The sequence below is a fragment of the Somniosus microcephalus genome, chromosome 14 (assembly GCF_052327205.1).
Source record: "Somniosus microcephalus isolate GS21.2 chromosome 14, FLI_Smic_1.0, whole genome shotgun sequence".
Lineage (NCBI taxonomy): Eukaryota > Metazoa > Chordata > Chondrichthyes > Squaliformes > Somniosidae > Somniosus > Somniosus microcephalus.
This window is the reverse complement of record NC_141000.1, coordinates 9,572,625-9,593,678: the sequence shown is the minus strand read 5'-3', so window position 1 is coordinate 9,593,678 and position 21,054 is coordinate 9,572,625. Positions and strand designations below refer to the sequence as shown.

Here is a 21,054-nt window from a genome sequence, read left to right as displayed (position 1 = left end):
TTCATTGCTAGGGGGATAGAATATAAAAATAGGGAGGTATTGCTTCAGTTGTACAAGGTATTGGTGAGACCGCACCTGGAATACTGCATACAGTTTTGGTGTCCATACTTAAGAAAAGACATACTTGCTCTCGAGTCAGTACAAAGAAGGTTCACTCGGTTAATCCCGGGGATGAGGGGATGGACATATGAGGAGAGGTTGAGTAGATTGGGACTCTACTCATTGGAGTTCAGAAGAATGAGAGGCGATCTTATTGAAACATATAAGATTGTGAAGGGGTTGGATCGGGTGGATGCGGGGAGGATGTTCCCGATGATGGGTGAAACTAGAACTAGGGGGCATAGTCTTAGAATAAGGGGCTGCTCTTTCAAAACTGAGATGAGGAGGAACTACTTCACTCAGAGGGTGGTAGGTCCATGGAATATGCTGCCCCAAAAAGCTGTAGAAGCTACATCATTACATAAATTTAAAACAGAAATAGACAGTTTCCTAGAAGTAAAGGGAATTAAGGGTTACGGGGAGCGGGCAGGAATTTGGACATGAGTCTAGGTTCGGATTGGACATGGCCCTGTGGGTAGCGGAGCGGGCCCAGGGGCCGTGTAGCCTGATCCTGCTCCTATTTCGTGTGTCTAATTCTGTTAGATTCAGGAGATGGTTCTGTGATAGTAGATTGGCGGTTAGGATCAGATCAGCCATGATCTTATTGAATGGCAGAGCAGGCTCGAGGGGCCGATTGGCCTACTCCTGCTCCTATTTCTTATGTTCTTATGTTCTAAATCCAATCTGCAGGTCAAGACAGCAGGCAAGTTAGAGAGCAGCTCCATGCCTTAGTTGATGGTTACTGAAGTGGAGGTGGTTGCGAGGATGATGGCCCTGTTTGCAACTCACTGCACCATTCCTGTTGACCAGCACTGCACCATTCCTGTAGACCAGCACTGCACCATTCCTGTAGACCAGCACTGCACCATTCCTGTAGGCCAGCACTGCACCATTCCTGTAGACCAGGACTGCACCACTCCTGTAGACCAGCACTGCACCATTCCTGTAGACCAGCACAGCACCATTCCTGTAGACCAGCACTGCACCATTCCTGTAGACCAGCACTGCAGCATTCCTGTAGGCCAGGACTGCACCATTCCTGTAGGCCAGCACTGCACCATTCCTGTAGGACAGCACTGCATAATTCCTGTAGGCCAGCACTGCACCATTCCTGTAGACCAGCACTGCACCATTCCTGTAGGCCAGCACTGCACTAATGAGCATTTGCGCAGTGTTAAGACAAGAAAATGAGGTGGGAGATACTGTTGCATTATTCCCACTTAATTTGCATCCCTGAGCAATGTAAAGTGGATGGAGCATCACAGGTATCTGCCCCTTTTTCCTCTCTTTGCGCACAGGGTCTGAGTGTTACTCAGATGCACAGCAGGGGAAAATTGACCCTAATATCTTCTACCTTTGCTAGTCATGTTACCGCCAGTGGAGACCTTGCATTGCAAGTAGTTATTCTATAGATTTACACCAGTAATAGTTCACAGGTGCATGCTGGAATGGTTCTATAAACTAACCTGGGAATCGATGCTTTGGAGCAGCCTGAATAGCAGTCCAGAAACACCAAGTCACAAAGTTATTAATATTTGGAGTTGCTTTTTTCTAAGCCTACTATCCTCAGCTTGGGCACCTGCAGATTGGATTCCGGACCTGCCTGAAGCACCTGAGTCTAGCTTGGCATATAAAACGAGTCGTGGGAGAAGAGCTCTCAAGTGGCAGAGGAAACCCAAAATGGAAGGAAAGAAGTGGATCTCCAGAAGATGGAAAATGATGATATCACCTACAAGGTCTGAGAAACTTAAATTCAATTTTGACATTATATAGAGGGGGTGGAACTACTTCTGAAAGTACTCTGAAATATTTTTCTTCTCCTTTATTGATTTCTATAGCAACTGTCAGGTTGCTATGGAGTTTTATTACAGCTTCTTTTTACTTCATTGGGCACAGTTATATCATGGACTATATAGTATTAAGACAGTATTTAAGTTAGCAATTATTTTTTTAGACAGCTGCTACTGAATTCCCGCCTGTGTGCAATTTTACCAGTCTTTGGTTATTGGTAGGATTGCTGAAACAAGTCATAGGACATAATACAATTAGCTTGCTGCTTAATTTTCCCATTTTTTAAATTTTAGATCATTAACAGGTAAGATCAGAGAGAAATTGGCATCCCTTTTTACTACGTTTGTTCCATTGTAACAATTGTTATCCTCTGGAGTTTGGCTGTGCACAAAAGGAAGGCCAGGTCCTCTTCTATCTTAATTGGCAGTGATCTGAAATAAAATTAGGAGCAATGTGCAAACATATACATGTACCTGTAAAAAGAATGAAGAACTTGCATTCACCTAGCGCCTGATCACATCTCTCAGAAACATCCCAAAGCACTTCTACATCGAAGAGTGACATTGTGTGGTTACCAATGTCATGTGGGTAAACCTGCCAAACCTTCTACCCACAGCAAGAACCCACAAATAGCAACGAGAATGAATTTAATCAGGTTGTTCTGACATGTTGGTCGAAGGAGGAATTTTTACCAGGTCTCTGGGTGAACTCCCTGCCCTTGTTCGAATTGTGCCCCCGGGACCTTTCGTGTCCACCTGAATCAGTTGAGCAGGCAGATCAAAAAAGGAGAGATAACTGCACCAAGGGAGAAATAAACTGTTCTTGAAATTACTTATTTCCCTCATTGGTGAAAATGCCTCCCCCTCCTTAACCTCCTCAGCAACAGGCAAAAATAATACCGTGAAGTCATGTTCTCCGAATACAAATGAACAAATGCTTAACATTTGCATGAAATCCCTTTTTTTTCTGTTTTAGCGGAGGCATCGACCCATTTTAAGTAACTCAGTAGATATTATTACCTATCACGAAAGAAATACAGTTTTTTAAATCTCTTACTTTCTCCACTACGGAAAATGATTGTTCTGGCCCTGATATCATTTTTTAATGTTTAGAAGTGTACATACTTGGAAAATCCCAGCTTCTGAGCTGTTTCTAAGGCAGTAGCACTTCTTACGCCAGAGCGACACTGAAATACAATGTTAGCCTCCTCCCTTTGCGGTTTCGGTGACTTATATGTCTCCTGAAATGTCCCAGCATCCATCTTAAGGGCAGTCTCAAGCTGACCTACTGCAAAAACAAGGGACAAGATCAGTAGGTTTGACAACAGGCGTATCATTAGACCTTAACCTTAATCAGTGAAATAAAGGGTACTGAAAAGTTAATTGATCGTTGAACAACGGAACTTTATTTTACAAGGAACGTTGGTTGAAGTGGGAATCTTGCCCTGAGCCACCTCCTCTGGCTGGCGCACATCATAAAGTTGGATGTTATCATTTGCAATCATCCGCTTCAGCTCTTCATACGATACCACTTTAGCTGGAAAACAAAAGTTATGGGGAAATAAAATTAATTGCAACTGTCTGTAAAATATTTACCGAACTAGATACAGGATAAATTCAGGATAAACAAAAAATGTGGCAATGGAACATGCTTTTCTTTAGAAAAAGATGCAAATACACAACAGGTCCATTTCCATCTGAAAAGAGAAACAGCAGTTCTGGCAAAAGCGTCTCTACTCAAAACATTAATTCAGCTTTTCTCTTGACAGACCTGATGTTTTTTTCAACACAATACAGGAAACTCTCGTTTAAACGGCACCTAAATATCCGGAATTCTCTATTAACCGGCAAAATTCATACTCCGAAAACAACACCTCAATAACCGGAAATGTTGCCGAGTCCGAGTCTCCCGCGGTGGCCGAGTTAGTCAGTGGGGGTAGTTCTCCAAACTGCCACTACTTGGCTTCTTGGCGCTGTCGGGAGCCCGAACACCTCAATAACAGGAGCCTGACTCTCCCGCGCTGCCGGTTGTCTCTTCTGATCTGCCATTTTTCTGTTTACTGTATAAGTTTTGTTTTACTGTTAAGTAATTAAAGAGTTATGGATTACCCTCAACTGGCATACTTAATCAAGCATCTTCCACCATTCATTTAACACAACATTCTGTAGGTAAGTACCCAATTACTGTATACTGCACATTTCTAGATTTTTAAAATTTTTGTTTGTTAAAAATAGCCTCGGTAGATAACCCTCTCCGTCATCCGGAATTTTTAATCAACCGGCACCATCCCGGTCCCGTCAGTGCCGGATACCAAAGAGTTTCCTGTAACTTGTGTTTATATAGTGCCTTTAACGTAGAAAAATATCCCAAGGTGCTTCACAGAGGCACGTTCAAAAAAATGGATGCTAAGCCAAAGAAGGAGATATTAGGAGGGGTGACTCAAAGCTTGGTCAAAGAGGTGGGTTTCAAGGAGGATCTTAAAGTAGAAGAGGGAGGCATAGTGGATGAGGTAGAGGCAGATGGGTTTAGGGACGGAATTCTAGAGTGTGGGGCCTAGGCAGCTGAAGGCGAAGGAAGGGGCAGATGCACAAGGGGCCAGAGCCAGAGGAACAGAGAGTTCAGGGGAGAAGGTTGTAAGGCTGGAAGATGTTAGAGCGATATGGTGGGGTGGGGGGGGGGAGGTGAATGAGTGAATGAAAGTGCTTGAACACAAGGATGAGGATCTTAAATTTGCATTATCGGAGGATCAGGAAACAATGTAGGTCAGTGAAGATATGAACAGCAAAGCTTTGGATGGGCTGAAGTTTATGGAAGGGTGAGGACGGTAAGCCAGCCAGGAGTGCATTGAAATAGTCATGTCTGGAGGTAACAAAGGTATGGATGAGGGTTTCACCACCAGATGGGCTGAGGTAAGTCTTATGTTCATTAATAACTAGACATTCTTATTATGAACACAGCTAGCTTCTAGCTAGTTATTTATTCAGTAAACGTTCTCTAGGTACAGTATCTGTAGAGATGCAGCATGTGTGCTCCTGTGTGCAGGCTGCCATCTTGACTGTTGCCTTGTGGGTAGCCTAGTGCCTCATGGGTAATGTAGTCTTAATATATATACAGCTGGGTAGTGTAGTCTTATATACAGCTCTACACAGCTCTACGGCTCCACCTAGTGTCCACTATAGAATGACATGTTATTGATCATTACAGTAAGGGCAGAGGTGGGTGATATTGCGGAGGTGTCCACTGTCTTTGTGATGGAGAAAATATGGGGTCGGAAGCTCCATTTCAGGTTTAAAAGAATGCCAAGGTCACAAACAAACTTTACATAGAATTACAAAATTCTTGCTTCCAAAAAGCCTTTGATAAGGTAGCACATAATATACTAATGAATAAAGTCAGAGCATGCAGAGTCAGGGAACAAGTAGTAGAATGGATAGCTAGCTGGCTGCCAGACAGTGAGCAGAGAGTAATATAATATAATAATAATATAATCAACTTTATTGTCATTGTTAGTGCACAAGTGCAGTACAACGAAGTGTAAGCTTGCGGCTCCCGAGAGTGTACATTTAGATTAAGACATTTAACATACATTTGGCTTGTAACATAAACATAAACATAATAAAGTGCATTGACAGATGTACAGGCTTTAGAGTTTATTGGCAGAGTTCAGTAGGATGACAGCCCTGGGAAAGAAACTGTTCCTAAATCTGGTCGTGCGGGTGCAAATGCATCTGTAGCGTCTCCCAGATGGCAGGGGGGCGAACAAACTGTGGCTGGGGTGGGTAGGGCCTTTGATGATGGTCAGTGACCTCCGTAGACAGCGTTTCTGGTAGATGTTCTCAATGGTCGGTAGCCGGGTGCCGGTAATGCGTTGAGCAGTTTTGACTACCCGCTGCAGGGCTTTCCGGTCATAGGAGGTACAGCTGCTATACCACACTGTGATACAGTTCATCAGGATGCTCTCTATTGTGTAGGGGTAAAGGGTAATGATTCAGAGTGACAGAAGGAGGAAAGTGGGGTCCCACAAGGATCAGTGCTGGGACCACTGTTGTTCTTATTTATATTAACGATTTAGACTTTGCGAAGATCACCAAATTGGGGATGGGGGCGGGGGGGGGGCGGGCGACTAGTCAATACTGAGGAGGACTGCAACAAATTACAAGAAGACATTAATAAACTTGCAGAATGGGCATATAATTGGAAAATGAATTTCAACATAGATAAGTGTGAGGTATTACATTTTGGTAAGAAAAATAAGGAGGTCACATAATACTTGGAAAATCAGAATCTAAATGGGGTAGAGGAGCAAAAGGATCTGGGAGTACAAAACACAAATCACTAAAAGTAGCATCGCAAGTTAGTAAGGCCATAAGAAAGCAAACCAAGCAGCAATGCACCCCATAAGCCACGCGAGCCGAGATCGGCTTTTGCAATGTTAAAGTTCGTGCATGTACGAAACTGTGAATGGGCCGCACAGCCCCTTAAAGGGGCCGCGCACCCCCCAAAAATTACAGGGATCATTGCCAGGGTTTATTTCTAGAGGGGTAGAATTGAAAAGTAGTGAAGTTATGTTAAACTTGTATCGAACCTTGGTTAGACCACACGTGGAGTATTGTGTACAGTTCTGGTCGCCATATTATAAAACGGATATAGAGGCAATGGAGAGGGTGCAAAAAAGATTTACAAGGATAATACCAGAACTGTGTGGTTATACCTACCAGGAAAAGATGAACAGGCTGTGGACTAGAAATTCATTATAGCCAAGGAATGGGCAGTGTTTAGATTATAAATGGTGAATTAGCGCCAGGTGAAAATCATCTAGACTGCACGCAAAATTCGTCCTCACTCCTCATTAAAATTATTGGTGCCATAAAGCTAGTCTAAAAACCCAAGCTCATTGGCGTTATACTGAAAAGATGGACCAATATCAGGTGTAGTATAAACGCAAGTAATTATTGCCACAGGCTTTTTTCACTGCTTAAAGGGGAGGTCCTTTGATGCTGCAGCACCTCATTCTCAGCATTGTTGGGCATACAGTTGCCTCAACAACCATAAGAAGAAGGACAAAGAGAAGGAGCACTTATTTACAAATGCTGATGGCAGATCGCCGCCCCAGGGAGAGAGCCCGGGGGTTTTCCGAGGAAGCTTTGGAGGCATTGGTTTTAGTGGTGGAGAGAAGGCGGTGGGTCCTGTACTAACTGGCAGGAGGGCCTCACCACAAGTCTGCCGGACTATGTGGAGGGAGGTGGCACACCATTTCACGGGCAGCACTGTGATCCCCAGGTCCCACACCCAGTGCAGGAAGAAGTTTAACGAGCGCACACGGGTGGTCAGGGTGAGTGAAGGCTTCAATAAATGATACATACCAGCATCTGTACCACAAGCTTCACACACTGCTCAATGTACCACACCCCCCAGCACTCACCCACCAACAATCTCCACCTAGCAACATTCACACCCACATCTCACACCTTGCATACAATGACAGCTATTCAACTATGGGAGGCACAAAGGTCATTAGTTATTAGAATTCATGTGATATGTGTGATATGTTTATAGATACATTTATTAATGGTGTTTGGAATATTTTCTGGTCTCTTTCATTTCACCTTTGTGCCCAGGAGGACGTTGTGATATACCGTGGATTGTACGATGGGGATGTGGTTAGCTACGGGGATCTGGGGTTTCATTCATGTGAATCAGAATCTGATGAGCCAGTCACGGACAGCCCGTTCAGAGGGCCGATTGTCTCGCTGCCTCCGCCCTCCCTCCTGTTCCTCCTCCTCCTTGTCCTCTTCCTCCTCGTCCTCCTCCTCCTTGTCCTCATCCTCCTCGTCCTCTTTCTCCTTGTTCTCCTCTGCTCCGGCATCCTCCTGAGCTAATGCCGCAATCACGCAGCCCCCATGACTGTGAGGAAGTGTTGTGAGCAGACTTCTGCACTTGAATGAACACTCCCTGTCACCAAAAAAACTTGAAATAACTAAAGAAAGCTGTTTCAGTTACAGGAAGTAGCAAACAGACACTGAAACTGCAAAACCCTGTGATGTAAGGAAGCTACTAGGCACTTGGTCTAAGCGTTAAACAAAGCTTTAATCAACTGTTTTACAACATGGAGGTCTAGTTGTGTTCTTCACTAGCTCCTGTTAAGAATGTCCTGTGCAAGCTGGGCCCGTACCCGAGTATTTATACTCTCCCTGGACAACGCCACCCGTAGACCGCTCAGTTTTATTTCATAAGTCTTTCTTTCATGCATGACTGATTCATGTCACCCTGTCAGGTACAACTGATTGGGGATGGTGCCTTTAAGCCTTTAAATATCGCTGATGCAGCCTGCTTCCTACTGGTAGATGCCAGCTCTCCCTGTCGTTGTTCTGCGCTGCCGTTAAGGTAAGTGGCTACATCCAATGTTGGAGATCGGGCGTTCAGTGAGTGTTGCACACTCACTGACGTCACGATCTCCATGATGGTGAGCTCCCTGGTGCTAGGTTTTACCGGCAGCGCTACGGGCACCATCGATATGGCGTGTGGCACCAGAACTGGCATCAGCTCTCGTTACAGCCGTCAACGGCATTTCAGCGCCATCTCCTGGCGCTAACGTGTGGCGCAAACCACACAAATTTTTCCCCCTGTGTCTCTTTTGTCTTGAAAAGGGAAGGCTGAGGGTAACCTAATAGAGAGCTTTAAAATTATGAATGGTTTTGATAGAGTAGACAGAGAGAGAGTGTTTCCACTTATGGGGAAGATCAAATCTAGAGGGCATCAATATAAGATAGTCACCAAGAAATCAAATAAGGCATTCATAAGAACATAAGAAATAAGAGCAGGAGTCAGCCATACGGCCCCTCGAGCCTGCTCCTCCATTCAATAAGATCATGGCTGATCATCGACCTCAACTCCACCTTCCCGCCCGATCTCCATATCCCTTGATTCCCCATGAGTTGAAAAATCTATCGATCTCAGCCTTGAATATACTCAACGACTGAGCATCCACAGCCCTCTGGGGCAGAGAATTCCAAAGATTCACCTCCCTCTGAGTGAAGAAATTCCTCATCTCAGTCTTAAATGGCCGGCACCTTATCCTGAGACTATGCCCCTAGTTCTAGACACTCCAGCCAGGGGAAACAACCTCTCAGCATCTACCCTGTCAATCCCCTTCAGAATGAGATCACCTCTCATTCTTCTAAACTCCAGAGAGTATCGGCCCATTCTACACAATCTCTCCTCATAGGACAGCCCTCTCATCCCAGGAATCAATCTAGTGAACCTTCGTTGCACCGCCTCCAAGGCAAGTATATCCTTCCTTAGATAAGGAGACCAAAACTGTGCACAGTACTCCAGGTGTGGTCTCACCAAGGCCCTGTACAATTGTAGCAAGACTTCCTTACTCTTATACTCCAACCCCCTTGCAATAAAGGCCAACATGCCATTTGCCTTCCTTATTGCTTGCTGTACCTGCATACTAGCTTTCTGTGTTTCTTGCACGAGGACACCCAAATCTCTCTGAACACCAACTTTTGAAAGTTTCTCACCATTTAAAAAATATTCTGTTTTTTTATTCTTCCTACCAAAGTGAATAACCTCACATTTCCTTACATTATACTCCATCTGCCACCTTACTGCCCACTCACTCAGTCTATCTATATCCCTTTGCAGACTCTGTGTTCTCCTCACAGCTTACTGTCCCACCTAGCTTTGTATCATCAGCAAACTTGGACACATTACACTCGGTCCCTTCATCTAGGTCATTAATATAGATTGTAAATAGCTGAGGCCCCAACACTGATCCTTACGGCACCCCACTAGTTACAGCCTGCCAACCTGAAAATGATCCGTTTATCCCTACTCTCTGTTTTCTGTCCATTAACCAATCCTCTATCCATGCTACTATATTACCCCCAACCCCATGAGCCCTAATCTTGTGTAATAACCTTTTATGTGGCACCTTATCGAATGCCTTTTGGAAATCCAAATATACTACATCCACTGGCTCCCCTTTAGCTACCCTGCTAGTTACATCCTCAGAAAACGCTAATAAATTTGTCAAACACGATTTCCCTTTCATAAAACCATGTTGACTCTGCCTAATCATGTTATGATTTTTGAAGTAACTTGATACCGCTTCCTTAACAATGGATTCCAGCATTTTCCCAGCGACTGATGTCAGGCTAACTGGCCTGTAGTTCCCCGTTTTTTCTCTCCCTCCTTTCTTGAATAGCGGTGTTACATTTGCAACCTTCCAATCCGCTGGGACCATTCTAGAATCTAGGGAATTTTGGAAGATCAAAACACTATCCACTATCTCTTCAGCCACCTCTTTTAGAACACTAGGATGTAGGCCGTGAGGTCCAGGGGATTTGTCGGCTTTTAGTCCCATTAGAAACTCCTTTACCCAGAGAGTGGTGAGAATATGGAACTTGCTACCACAGGGAGTGGTTGAGGTGAATAGTATAGGTGCATTTAAGGGGAAGCTAGATAAGCATATGAGGGAGAAGGGAATAGAGGGTTCTGCTGATAGAGTTAGATGAGGAAGGACGGGAGGAGGCTGGAGTGGAGCATAAACGGCAGCATGGACTGGTTGGGCCGAATGGCCCGTTTCTGTGCTACGTAATTCAATGTAATTCTATGAGATGTTTCAGCTACAATCAGATATGTAAGAGTGGAACCAGGTGAGGGCAGTCCGACTGAGCATTTTCTGTTGTTAGTTCAGATTGTCAGCTTTTGTAGTTTTCTCTTTTTATCTATGCTTGTTGTGATGAAATATATTCCATTCATCACTGCCTGTTTTCTGTGTCTTGTAACTGCCTGCTTTCTGTGTCTTTTCCCTTCCCCCAGTCCTCATGTATTATGTATTGGAATGTGCTGGAACTGGTTGTGTGCAGGGCTCCGCCCATACCTGGCTCCTTTGTAATCTAACTTCAGTCGGGCATCAGCCTCCTGAAGGTAGACATCTCTCTATTTTACGTGTTATGTTCTGAGTTAATAAAAGCCTTACTTTTGTTCTGCTAACTTCGAGTCTCGGAATAATTGAGGCACATCAATTTTATTAACTCAATTTTCAACACTATGGATCAACTCCTGAAACCCGAACGTTTGGATTTGGATCAACATGCTCCGGACGCATCAGCACGCTTCGGACACTGGTTTGACTGTATGGAATTCTTCCTGGACAATTCCGCAGCCGTCAAAGACGCTACGGACACTGCGAAGATGAGACTCGGAATGCTACGGAATTGGGTAAGCCACCGGGTTTACCCCCTCATCCAAGACGCCGATACGTACCTGGCCGCCTGCAACACCTTAAAGGCGCATTACCAGCAGCCTACGAATGAGGTGTATGCTAGGCATCTACTCGCTACTCGCGCACAGCGACCTGGGGAATCGGTGGAGGAGTTCCTGAGCATCCTGAAAAAGCTTGGCAAGGACTGTAAGTGCCGAGATGTAAAAGCCGCAGTGTACACCGACGAGCTTGTTCGCGATGCCTTTATCACAGGCCTCAGCTCCACTCACATCCGGCAAAGACTGCTGGAAAAAACGGAGTTGGACCTGAAACAGGCTGCGGACACCGCGCGGTCCCTGGAGATGGCCCAGAGAAACTCGGACGCCTACTCTTCAGCCGGCGCCGCCCACGCCGCCACGTGTGCGCCGAGGGCGCCGCCATCTTGGAAGGCATCTTCCCCGCCCGGCAGCCCGACACCGGCGGGGCCCAGCTCTCCCCCCAGAAGCCCTACGACAGCCGCGACGCATCAAGGACCCAACTGCTACTTCTGCGGGCAGCCAAAGCACACCAGAAACCTGTGCCCGGCGAAAGGCACCACCTGCTTTAAGTGCGGTAAGAAGGGGCACTTCGGGAAGGTGTGCAGAGGGAACCCCGCCGGAAAACCAACCGCCGGAAAACCCGCCACCGCCGCGTGTGCGCCGTGGGAGCGGCCATCTTGGACGCCATCTTGCCCGACCTCGTGGGGTCCGCCATCTTATGAGCAGACAGCGTGGACGCCATCTTGTCTCGATCAGGGCCCTACAGTGGCATCGGTCACAGTGGACCAGACCAGGCCGCATCCGCTATCCAAATCAATGGTGGACATCGAGGTAAATGGGTGCCGGGTTAAATGCTTAATTGACAGTGGAAGCACGGAGAGTTTTATCCACCCTGAACTGGCACAACAACTCTCCCTAAAGGTGGTCCCTGCTCAGGGTACCATCTCTATGGCCGATAAAACCCAGACATCGACCATTCTGGGTTACTGCACGGTACAATTGTGCGTTAACGGAACTGTGTATGATAATTTTAAAGTATTAATCATGAAGAATCTATGTGCGAGCGTGATCTTGGGTTTGGATTTCCAGTGCAACCACCAAAGCATCACGCTCAAGTACGGTGGGTCCCAGCCGCCCCTCACAGTGTGCGGTCTGGCTACCCTGAAGGTAAAGCCGCCTTCGCTATTCGCGAACCTTACCCCTAACTGCCGGCCAATAGCGACCAAAAGCAGGAGGTACAGCTGGGAGGACAGGCGGTTTATCGCGACCGAGGTAGACAGGCTCCTGAAAGAGCGCATTATTGAACACAGCAACAGCCCGTGGCGCGCCCAAGTGGTAGTGGTAAGGGGTAGTGAGAAGAAACGGATGGTGATCGACTATAGTCAAACGATCAACAGGTACACCCTACTAGACGCCTACCCGCTACCCCGCATATCAGAAATGGTGAACCAAATCGCCCAATACCGGGTGTTCTCCACCATCGACCTCAAGTCAGCGTACCACCAGCTCCCTATCAGACCAGAGGACCGCCCGTACACCGCCTTCGAGGCGAACGGACGCCTCTACCAATTCCTCAGAGTCCCCTTTGGGGTGACGAACGGGGTCTCGGTCTTTCAGAGGGAGATGGATCGCATGGTCGATGACCACCACTTGCAGGCAACCTTCCCCTACCTCGACAACGTCACCATCTGCGGTCACAACCAGCAGGATCACGACTCGAACCTCGAGAGGTTCCTGAAAACCGCACAAAAACTCAACCTCACCTATAACGAGGACAAGTGCGTTTTCAACACCACGCGCCTCTGCATACTGGGCAGCGTGGTGGAGAATGGGGAAATCGGACCAGACCCCGACCGATTGCGCCCCCTACGGGAGCTGCCCCTGCCCAACACTCCCAAAGCCCTGAAAAGGTGCCTGGGGTTATTTTCTTACTATTCCCAATGGGTCCCCAACTACTCCGACAAAGCCCGCCCCCTCTTGAAAGCATCCTCTTTTCCGCTCTCTGCTGAGGCCCACGCCGCCTTCAAAAGCATTAAGCAGGATATTGAGCGGGCCACGCTACAGGCAGTGGACGAGAACACTCCATTTCAAGTGGAAAGTGATGCGTCCGACTTCGCCTTGGCGGCCACCCTCAACCAGGCGGGGCGGCCCGTAGCTTTCTTCTCGAGGACCCTTCAAGGCCCCGAGATCAGACACTCCTCCGTGGAAAAGGAGGCCCAAGCCATCGTGGAGGCAGTGCGCCACTGGCGCCACTACCTAGCCGGCAAACGCTTCACCCTACTTACCGACCAGCGATCGGTAGCGTTTATGTTCAACAATAAACAGAGGGGGAAGATTAAAAATGATAAGATTCTTAGGTGGCGGATCGAGCTCTCCACTTTCGAGTACGACATCATTTACCGGCCAGGGGCCCTTAACGAATCCCCTGACGCCCTCTCACGAGGGATGTGTGCCAGCGCCACCGAGGATCGGCTACAGACCCTCCACAACGACCTCTGCCACCCAGGGGTCACGCGGCTGTTCCACTTCATAAAGTCCCGTAACTTACCCTACTCGATTGAGGAAGTTCGGTCTCTGACCAGGAACTGCCGCACTTGCGCTGAGTGCAAGCCTCGGTTCTACCGCCCAGATAGAGCCCACTTAATCAAAGCTACACGGCCCTTCGAGCGGCTCAGCTTAGATTTCAAGGGCCCCCTCCCGTCCGTCGACCGCAATGTTTACTTCCTGAACATTGTGGACGAATACTCCCGTTTCCCATTCGCCTTCCCCTGCCCAGACATGACCAGCGCCACGGTCATTAAATGCCTCAACAGCCTGTTCTGCCTGTTCGGTATGCCGAGCTATATCCACACGGATAGGGGGGCGTCCTTCATGAGTGAAGAGCTACGCCAGTACATGCTGTCCAAGGGGATCGCCACGAGCCGTACCACCAGCTACAACCCCCGGGGTAACGGCCAGGTGGAGCGAGAGAACGGGACAGTGTGGAAAGCAGTCACTCTAGCTCTAAGGACCAAGGGCCTCCCTATCTCCCGCTGGCAGGAAGTCCTCTCGGATGTGCTCCATTCGATACGGTCGCTATTGTGTACGGCCACTAATGCCACGCCTCATGAACGAATGTTTGCCTTTCCTCGGAAATCCACCTCAGGCGTATCCATGCCGTCATGGCTCTCCACCCCAGGTCCGGTACTCGTGCGAAGGCATGTGAGGGGCCACAAGACGGACCCTCTCGTGGAGCCAGTACACCTACTCCACGCCAACCCCCAATACGCATATGTCCGGCACGCCGACGGAAGGGAGGACAACGTGTCCATAAAAGACGTCGCCCCAGCCGGCATCGACAACAACCATGGCAATAGCAGCGACGACGATCACAGCAACCCTTACCCACCCACTATTCTTTCATCACCCCCGGAAGAACATCGACCAACGGCACCCCCACCAACTACCCCTTCAACAACCCCGGCGGCACCCCTGGCAGAGACCCAGGAGGCTACCGGGGACACCCAGCCGACACCCGCGGCACCACAACAGCCACGTCGGTCGCAGAGGACTATCAAACCCCCGAACAGACTAAATCTATAGAGGGGGTGAATGTGATGAAATATATTCCATTCATCACTGCCTGTTTTCTGTGTCTTGTAACTGCCTGCTTTCTGTGTCTTTTCCCTTCCCCCAGTCCTCATGTATTATGTATTGGAATGTGCTGGAACTGGTTGTGTGCAGGGCTCCGCCCATACCTGGCTCCTTTGTAATCTAACTTCAGTCGGGCATCAGCCTCCTGAAGGTAGACATCTCTCTATTTTACGTGTTATGTTCTGAGTTAATAAAAGCCTTACTTTTGTTCTGCTAACTTCGAGTCTCGGAATAATTGAGGCACATCACTTGTTATCACAGTTATGTATCTTTCATATTGTGCTTACTTATACTACAGCCTATAGTTTATATCATGCGATTTTGTACCATCATCTGTTCATCAAATAGTTATGCTATTGAGTTGCTTCGTATAATAATTCCTCTAAGAATTGCAAGACATCAAATTATTATGTTTATTACCATATTATTAATTCTGTTTTGTATCATAATTGAGTACCTTTATTTCATTACTTATGGATTAAAGTATGAAATTAGTTTACTAAAGTATCCCACAAGTGTATTCCACTCCCACTAAGTCTTACTTGAACGGCTCCATAGTAAAGGAACCCTTCACACCTGCCCTCTTTTATCCTTCTTTATTTTTCCTCTTTACCTGAGGCACCATTTTGTCTCTTTGTGTCCTTTTCTCCTGGGTCTCCTTTTCTTCTGAGGATTGCCAACCCAACTCAGGCTGGACTACGGTTCCATGGCCACCAGCAGCCCTCCAATACCTCAGCTAAGTGGCCATTCTTCACATGTGAATGAGGGCAGTGAACAGGCTATATTCGCTGATTTCCACTGGTGTCAATCCCAGCGAGTCGAGGATTCACTGTTTTATTACAAGAAGGTTGTTATGCTGCGCAATGCACAACATACTATCAGGGCCGCTCGCCTACTGTGAATGAATACAAGTCAAATTCTCCTTTGATTACTGATGCTTTGGAGAGTCAACTTCCATGACTTCATCCATATTTTTATGAAAACCATAAATGAGTGACTTTGATTATTATATGTTCTTTGATTTATGGCAATTGATTTTTATCTCATTTTTTTAAAGCCCACGACATATAGTAAGATGTTGGGCAACATGCATCAGGTTGGAGGTAGAAATGTAGGGTTTAGTAGTAGGGGAGATGGACGTACCATAGAACCAGAGAACAGGAGGGTATTCTGCCCATCGTATCTGTGCTGGAGCAATCCAAAACTATCCCACTGCCCTACTCTGTTCCCATAGCCTTTCTTCCGCTTCAGATGTTTATCCACTTTTCCCATGAAAAGCGCAAATGCATCTGTCTCAATTATTCCCTGTGGCAAAGCATTCAATGCTCGAACAACTCTCTGCATAAATATATTTCTCATAACTTCTCTCCTTACTCTCTTGTTGACAAATTTAAATTGATGTCACGGACTTCCCAACCAGATGAAATAGTCTTTCCCTCTTCATCCTAGCAAAACACTTCAGAGTTTTAAAAACCTCCATTAAATTTCCTCTTAGCCTTCTCTGCTCCAATGGTATTAATCCCAGTATTTCAAGTCTTTCCTATAGCTATAGTTTCTCACCGTGGTATCATCCTGGTCGATCTTTGCTATACACTGTCTATACCTTTGCTGTCTTTTCTATAATAGGGCATCCAAAACTGTACATTAACTGTGGCCTAACCACTGCCTTGTACACGTTTATCACATCCCACATAGGCTGGCCCCCAAGGCTCAAAATCATCATGGAGTGGGCAGCAGCAAAGGGAACAAATGATAGCGAGGAATGAGAAACCAATGTGACCAGGCCCCAGATTACAAGAGGGCCTCCAGCAGGATTTGCAGTGGCTGGCGGCAGAACCACTGGGAGCGGGAGTTGCAAACGGATAGGAGGTAGGGCACCCTGTAGAAATTACGAGCCCGACAGGCATGGTTAGGAGGACCACATCACACAATCCTATTATTAGGGAGGATGACTGTTAAAATGCCGTAGGTCAATGAGCACAGGGGTGATGGGTGAACGGGACTTGGGGCGAGTTAGGACACGGGCAGCAGAGTTTTGGATGACTTCAAGTTTATGGAGGGTAGAACGTGGAAGGCCAGCCAGGAGTGCGATGGCATTGTCAAGTCTAGAGGTAACAAAGGCATGGATGAGGATTTCAGCAGCAGATGAGCTGAGGCAGGGGCGGAGTCGGGCGACGTTATGGAGGTGGAAATAGGCGGTCTTAGTGATGGCGTGGATATGTGGTCGGAAGCTCATTTCAGGGTCAAATATGACACCAAGGTTGCGAACAGTCTGGTTCAACCTCAAACAGTTGCCAGGGAGAGGGATGAAGTTGGTGGCTAGGGAATGGATTTGGTGGCACTGACCGAAGACGGTGGCTTCAGTCTTCCCAATATTTAATTGGAGGAACTTTCTGCTCATCCAGTACTGGATGTCGGACAAGCAGTCTGACAATTTAGAGACCGTGGAGGGGTCGAGAGAAGTGGTGGTGAGGTAGAGCTGGGTGTCATCGGCGTACATGTGGAAACTGATGCAGTGTTTTCAGATGATGTCGCCAAGGGGCAGCATGTAGATGAGAAATTGGAGGGGGCCAAGGATAGATCCTTGGGGGACACCAGAGGTAACTGTGCGGGAGCAGGAAGAGAAGCCATTGCAGGTGATTCTCTGGCTATGATTAGATAGATAAGAATGGAACCAGGCGAGTGCAGTCCCACCCAGCTGAACAACGGTGGAGAGATGTTGGAGGAGAATGGTGTGGTCAACCGTGTCAAAGGCTGTAGACAGGCTGAGAAGGATGAGGAGGTATAGTTTACCTTTGCCACAGGATGTCATGTGACTTTGATAAGAGTCGTTTCGGTACTGTGGCAAGGGCGGAATCCTGATTGGAGGGATTCAAACATGAAATTCCGGGAATGATGGGCACAGATTTGGGAGGCGACAACACGTTCAAGGACTTTGGAGCGGAAAGGGAGGTTGGAGATGTGGCAGTAGTTTGCAAGGACAGAGGGGTCAAGGGTTGGTTTTTTGAAGAAAGGGGTGATGACGGCAGATTTGAGAGAGGAGGGGACAGTACCTGAGGAGAGAGAACGTTTAACAATGTCAGCTAACATAGAAACTAGGAAGGGAAGTTGGGTGGTCAGTAGTTTAGTGGGCATAGGGTCGAGGGAGCAGGAAGTGGTTCTCATGGACAAAATGAGCTCGGAGAGGGCATGAGGGAAGATAGGAGAGAAACTAGAGAAAGATGCGAGTTCAGGGCTAGGACAGGGGGGATCCTTAGAGGAAGTTTGGCCCGGTGGGCTAGGGGAAGGGAGGGAAGTGGCAGAGGCAGCTGATCGGAAGTCCATGAGCTCTCGCACTTGTTGTTGGAGGGGAGGATGGAGGAGACAGGGGAGAGGGGTTTAAGAAGATGGTTTGCAGCAGAGAAAAGAAGCTGGGGATTGTCTTTGCATTCCAGAATGACCCTGGAATAGTGAGCAGTGTTGGCAGTTGAGAGCAACAACAACAACAAATTGTATTTATATAGCGCCTTTAACGTAGTAAAACGTCCCAAGGCGCTTTACAGGAGTATTACAACACAAAAAATTTGACACCGAGCCACATAAGGAGAAATTAGGGCAGGTGACCAAAAGCTTGGTCAAAGAGGTAGGTTTTCGGAGCGTCTTAAAGAAGGAAAGAGAGGTAGCGAGGCGGACCGGTTTAGGCAGGGAATTCCAGAGGTCGGGGCCTCGGCAACAGAAGGCACGACCACCAATGGTTGAGTGATTATCATCAGGGATGCTCAAGAGGGCAGAATTAGAGGAGCGCAGATATTTTGGGGGGTCGTGGGGCTGAAGGAGATTACAGAGATAGCAGGACCCAATAGTGCTTTATGTGGTCCAGCCACATTTTATAGTTGCAAATTTGCAAAACAAATCTGAAAATCTGCAATAAGATACACACCCTGAATTGATTCCAATCCCAACTGGAATATTTAACTGGGTTATAGACACAATTTTACAAACAATCTGCTTTCTGACTGGCTTTAAGTTGGTATAAAATGACCAACACTTGGGAAATGAACTGCCACAAAGATACGCATGAATTCTCCCTGTACCTCTTTGTGAAACTTTACATTTTTCTATGTATTACCATGATATTATTAAAAGGAACATATGTACCTGCACATACAGACACAATCACATAAATAAATCTCTTACAAGAACCTCATTACGAAGAAGGAAATGCCCACTTTCAAAGTTCACAAAAAAAAATCATCTTTTTACCTGCTATACCTCTGAAGAGTATGTTGTAAGCGAGCCTGGTCGTAACCATATAAAATGATCTTGGTTGTAACATGAACATATTTCAAGTTCTTTCACTGAACTCTAACACGCAGCAGCAACAAAGCAACAGTTTCAAAGGGTAGAGTCCTTTATTCACTGATTGGTGAGTTAGCCACTCCTCTTTAATACTGCTTGCGCAACATTACTATCTTAAACCAGACTTATTTCCAACCTCACTAAAATGGTTGCTTATCTTTTAGTTTTCAGTTCAGATGAAGAGGATACAACCAAACATTTAATTTGTTAATCTGGTTACAGATCCTGACTGACCTGTTATGTATTTCCAGCATTTTCTGTCAGGTTTTCAGTTTTTTCCAGTCTTTCCTTTTTTACAAGTTTAGTTACTCTTTGGTTTCATGCTCCTCCAATTTTTCTGTTTTCTGATCATCGATTTCTGCTAAATAAATGGGAAAAAAATGGTTATCTAGTTACCATCGAGAGCTTCATCCAATTCATAGGAACAGGAGGCTATTCAGCCCCTTGAGCCTGTTCCGCCATTCTATTAGATCATGGCGGATCTGAACCTCAACTCCATTCATCTGCCTTTTCTCCATATCCCTCGATACCCTTACCTAACAAAATCCATTGAACTCAATCTTGAAAATTTCAGTTGACCCAGCATCCACAGCCTTTTGGAGGAGAAATGGTATGTTGGCCTTCGTAGCGAGAGGGTTTGAGTACAGGAACAAGGATGTCTTGCTGCAGTTGTACAGGGCCTTGGTGAGACCACATCTTGCGTACTGTGTGCAGTTTTGGTCGCCTTATCTGTGGAAGGATGTTCTTGCCATGGAAGGAGTTCAGCGAAGATTCACCAGGCTGATACCTGGGATGGCAGAAATGACGTATGAGGAGAGATTGGGTCGATTGGGCTTATACTCGCTGGAGTTTAGAAGAATGAGAGGGGATCTCATCAAAACTTATAAAATTCTGACAGGACTGGACAGACTAGATGCAGGAAGGATGTTCCCGATGGTCAGGGAATCCAGAACCAGGGGTCACAGTCTAAGGATAAGGGGTATGCCATTTAGGACAGAAATGAGGAATTTCTTCACCCAGAGAGTGGTGAACCTGTGGAATTCTCTACCACAGAAGGCAGTGGAGGCCAATTCATTAAATATATTCAAGAAGGAGTTGGATATATTTCTTAAGGCTAAAGGGATCAAGGGGTATGGGGAGAAAGCAGGGACAGGGTATTGAATTTGGATGATCAGCCATGATCTCATTGAATGGCGGAGCAGGCTCGAGGGGCCGAATGGCCTACTCCTGCTCCTATCTTCTATGTTTCTATGTAGAAAGTTCCAGATTTCCACTACCCATTGTGTGGAAAAAGTGCCCCTGATTTCACTCCTAAATAGCCTGGCTCTAATTTTAAGATTATGCCACTGTTCTGGATTCCTCTACCAGAGGAAATGGATTCTCTGTATCTACACTATCGAATCCCTTTATAACTTTAAAGACCTTGATTAGATCTACCCTCAACCTTCTAAACTCAAGGGAATACAAACCAAGCTTATGCAACCTGCCCTCATAATTTAACCCGTCAAACCTGTCAGTAAAGTGACGGGGCTAATTTTAGTGTGCTTAGCCCCTGGATTTGGGTGCAAATAGAATGGCAGCGGCTGGGAAATCTGATGGAAGTGAATTCTGGAAGATTCGAGCCCTGCTCTAGCTTCTGGTCGGATCTGGGGCAGACAAATGAAGCTCCCGTTTGAAGCAGACAGAAGCCTCATTTGCCTGATCTCAAGAGGAGGGTGGGGAAAGGTACTGCTTCATCATCATATCATATATATAATACCTGGGAGCCTGCCGGCACTGATTCCCTGGCAGGCTTAGTAAAAACTGGCAGTCTCGACTTGCTTTTTTCTTCTTCCAGGTGCCTTGCTGGCTGTCTGGAATCATTTACAACACAAAACTTTGGACTTTGCACTTAAAGCTGCTCTGAAGTTGTGTCATGTTTTTGAAATCAAGACATTTCCT

At 46.7% G+C, this 21,054-nt stretch overlaps 1 protein-coding gene across 1 annotated transcript in view; it reads right to left on the bottom strand.

The window, feature by feature from the left end:
- LOC147107319 (thiosulfate:glutathione sulfurtransferase) overlaps positions 1–19,159 on the bottom strand; it is a 35,939-nt gene extending 16,780 nt beyond the window's left edge. The window contains exons 1-3 of the mRNA XM_086006226.1: positions 19,018–19,159; positions 3,304–3,426; positions 3,015–3,177 (exon numbers count right to left, since the gene is read on the bottom strand). Of these exons, the coding sequence (XP_085862352.1) occupies positions 3,015–3,177; positions 3,304–3,426; positions 19,018–19,096 (365 nt within the window). The 5' untranslated portion in view covers positions 19,097–19,159. The remainder of the gene's footprint in view (positions 1–3,014; positions 3,178–3,303; positions 3,427–19,017) is intronic.
- Positions 19,160–21,054: the final 1,895 nt, after the last annotated feature.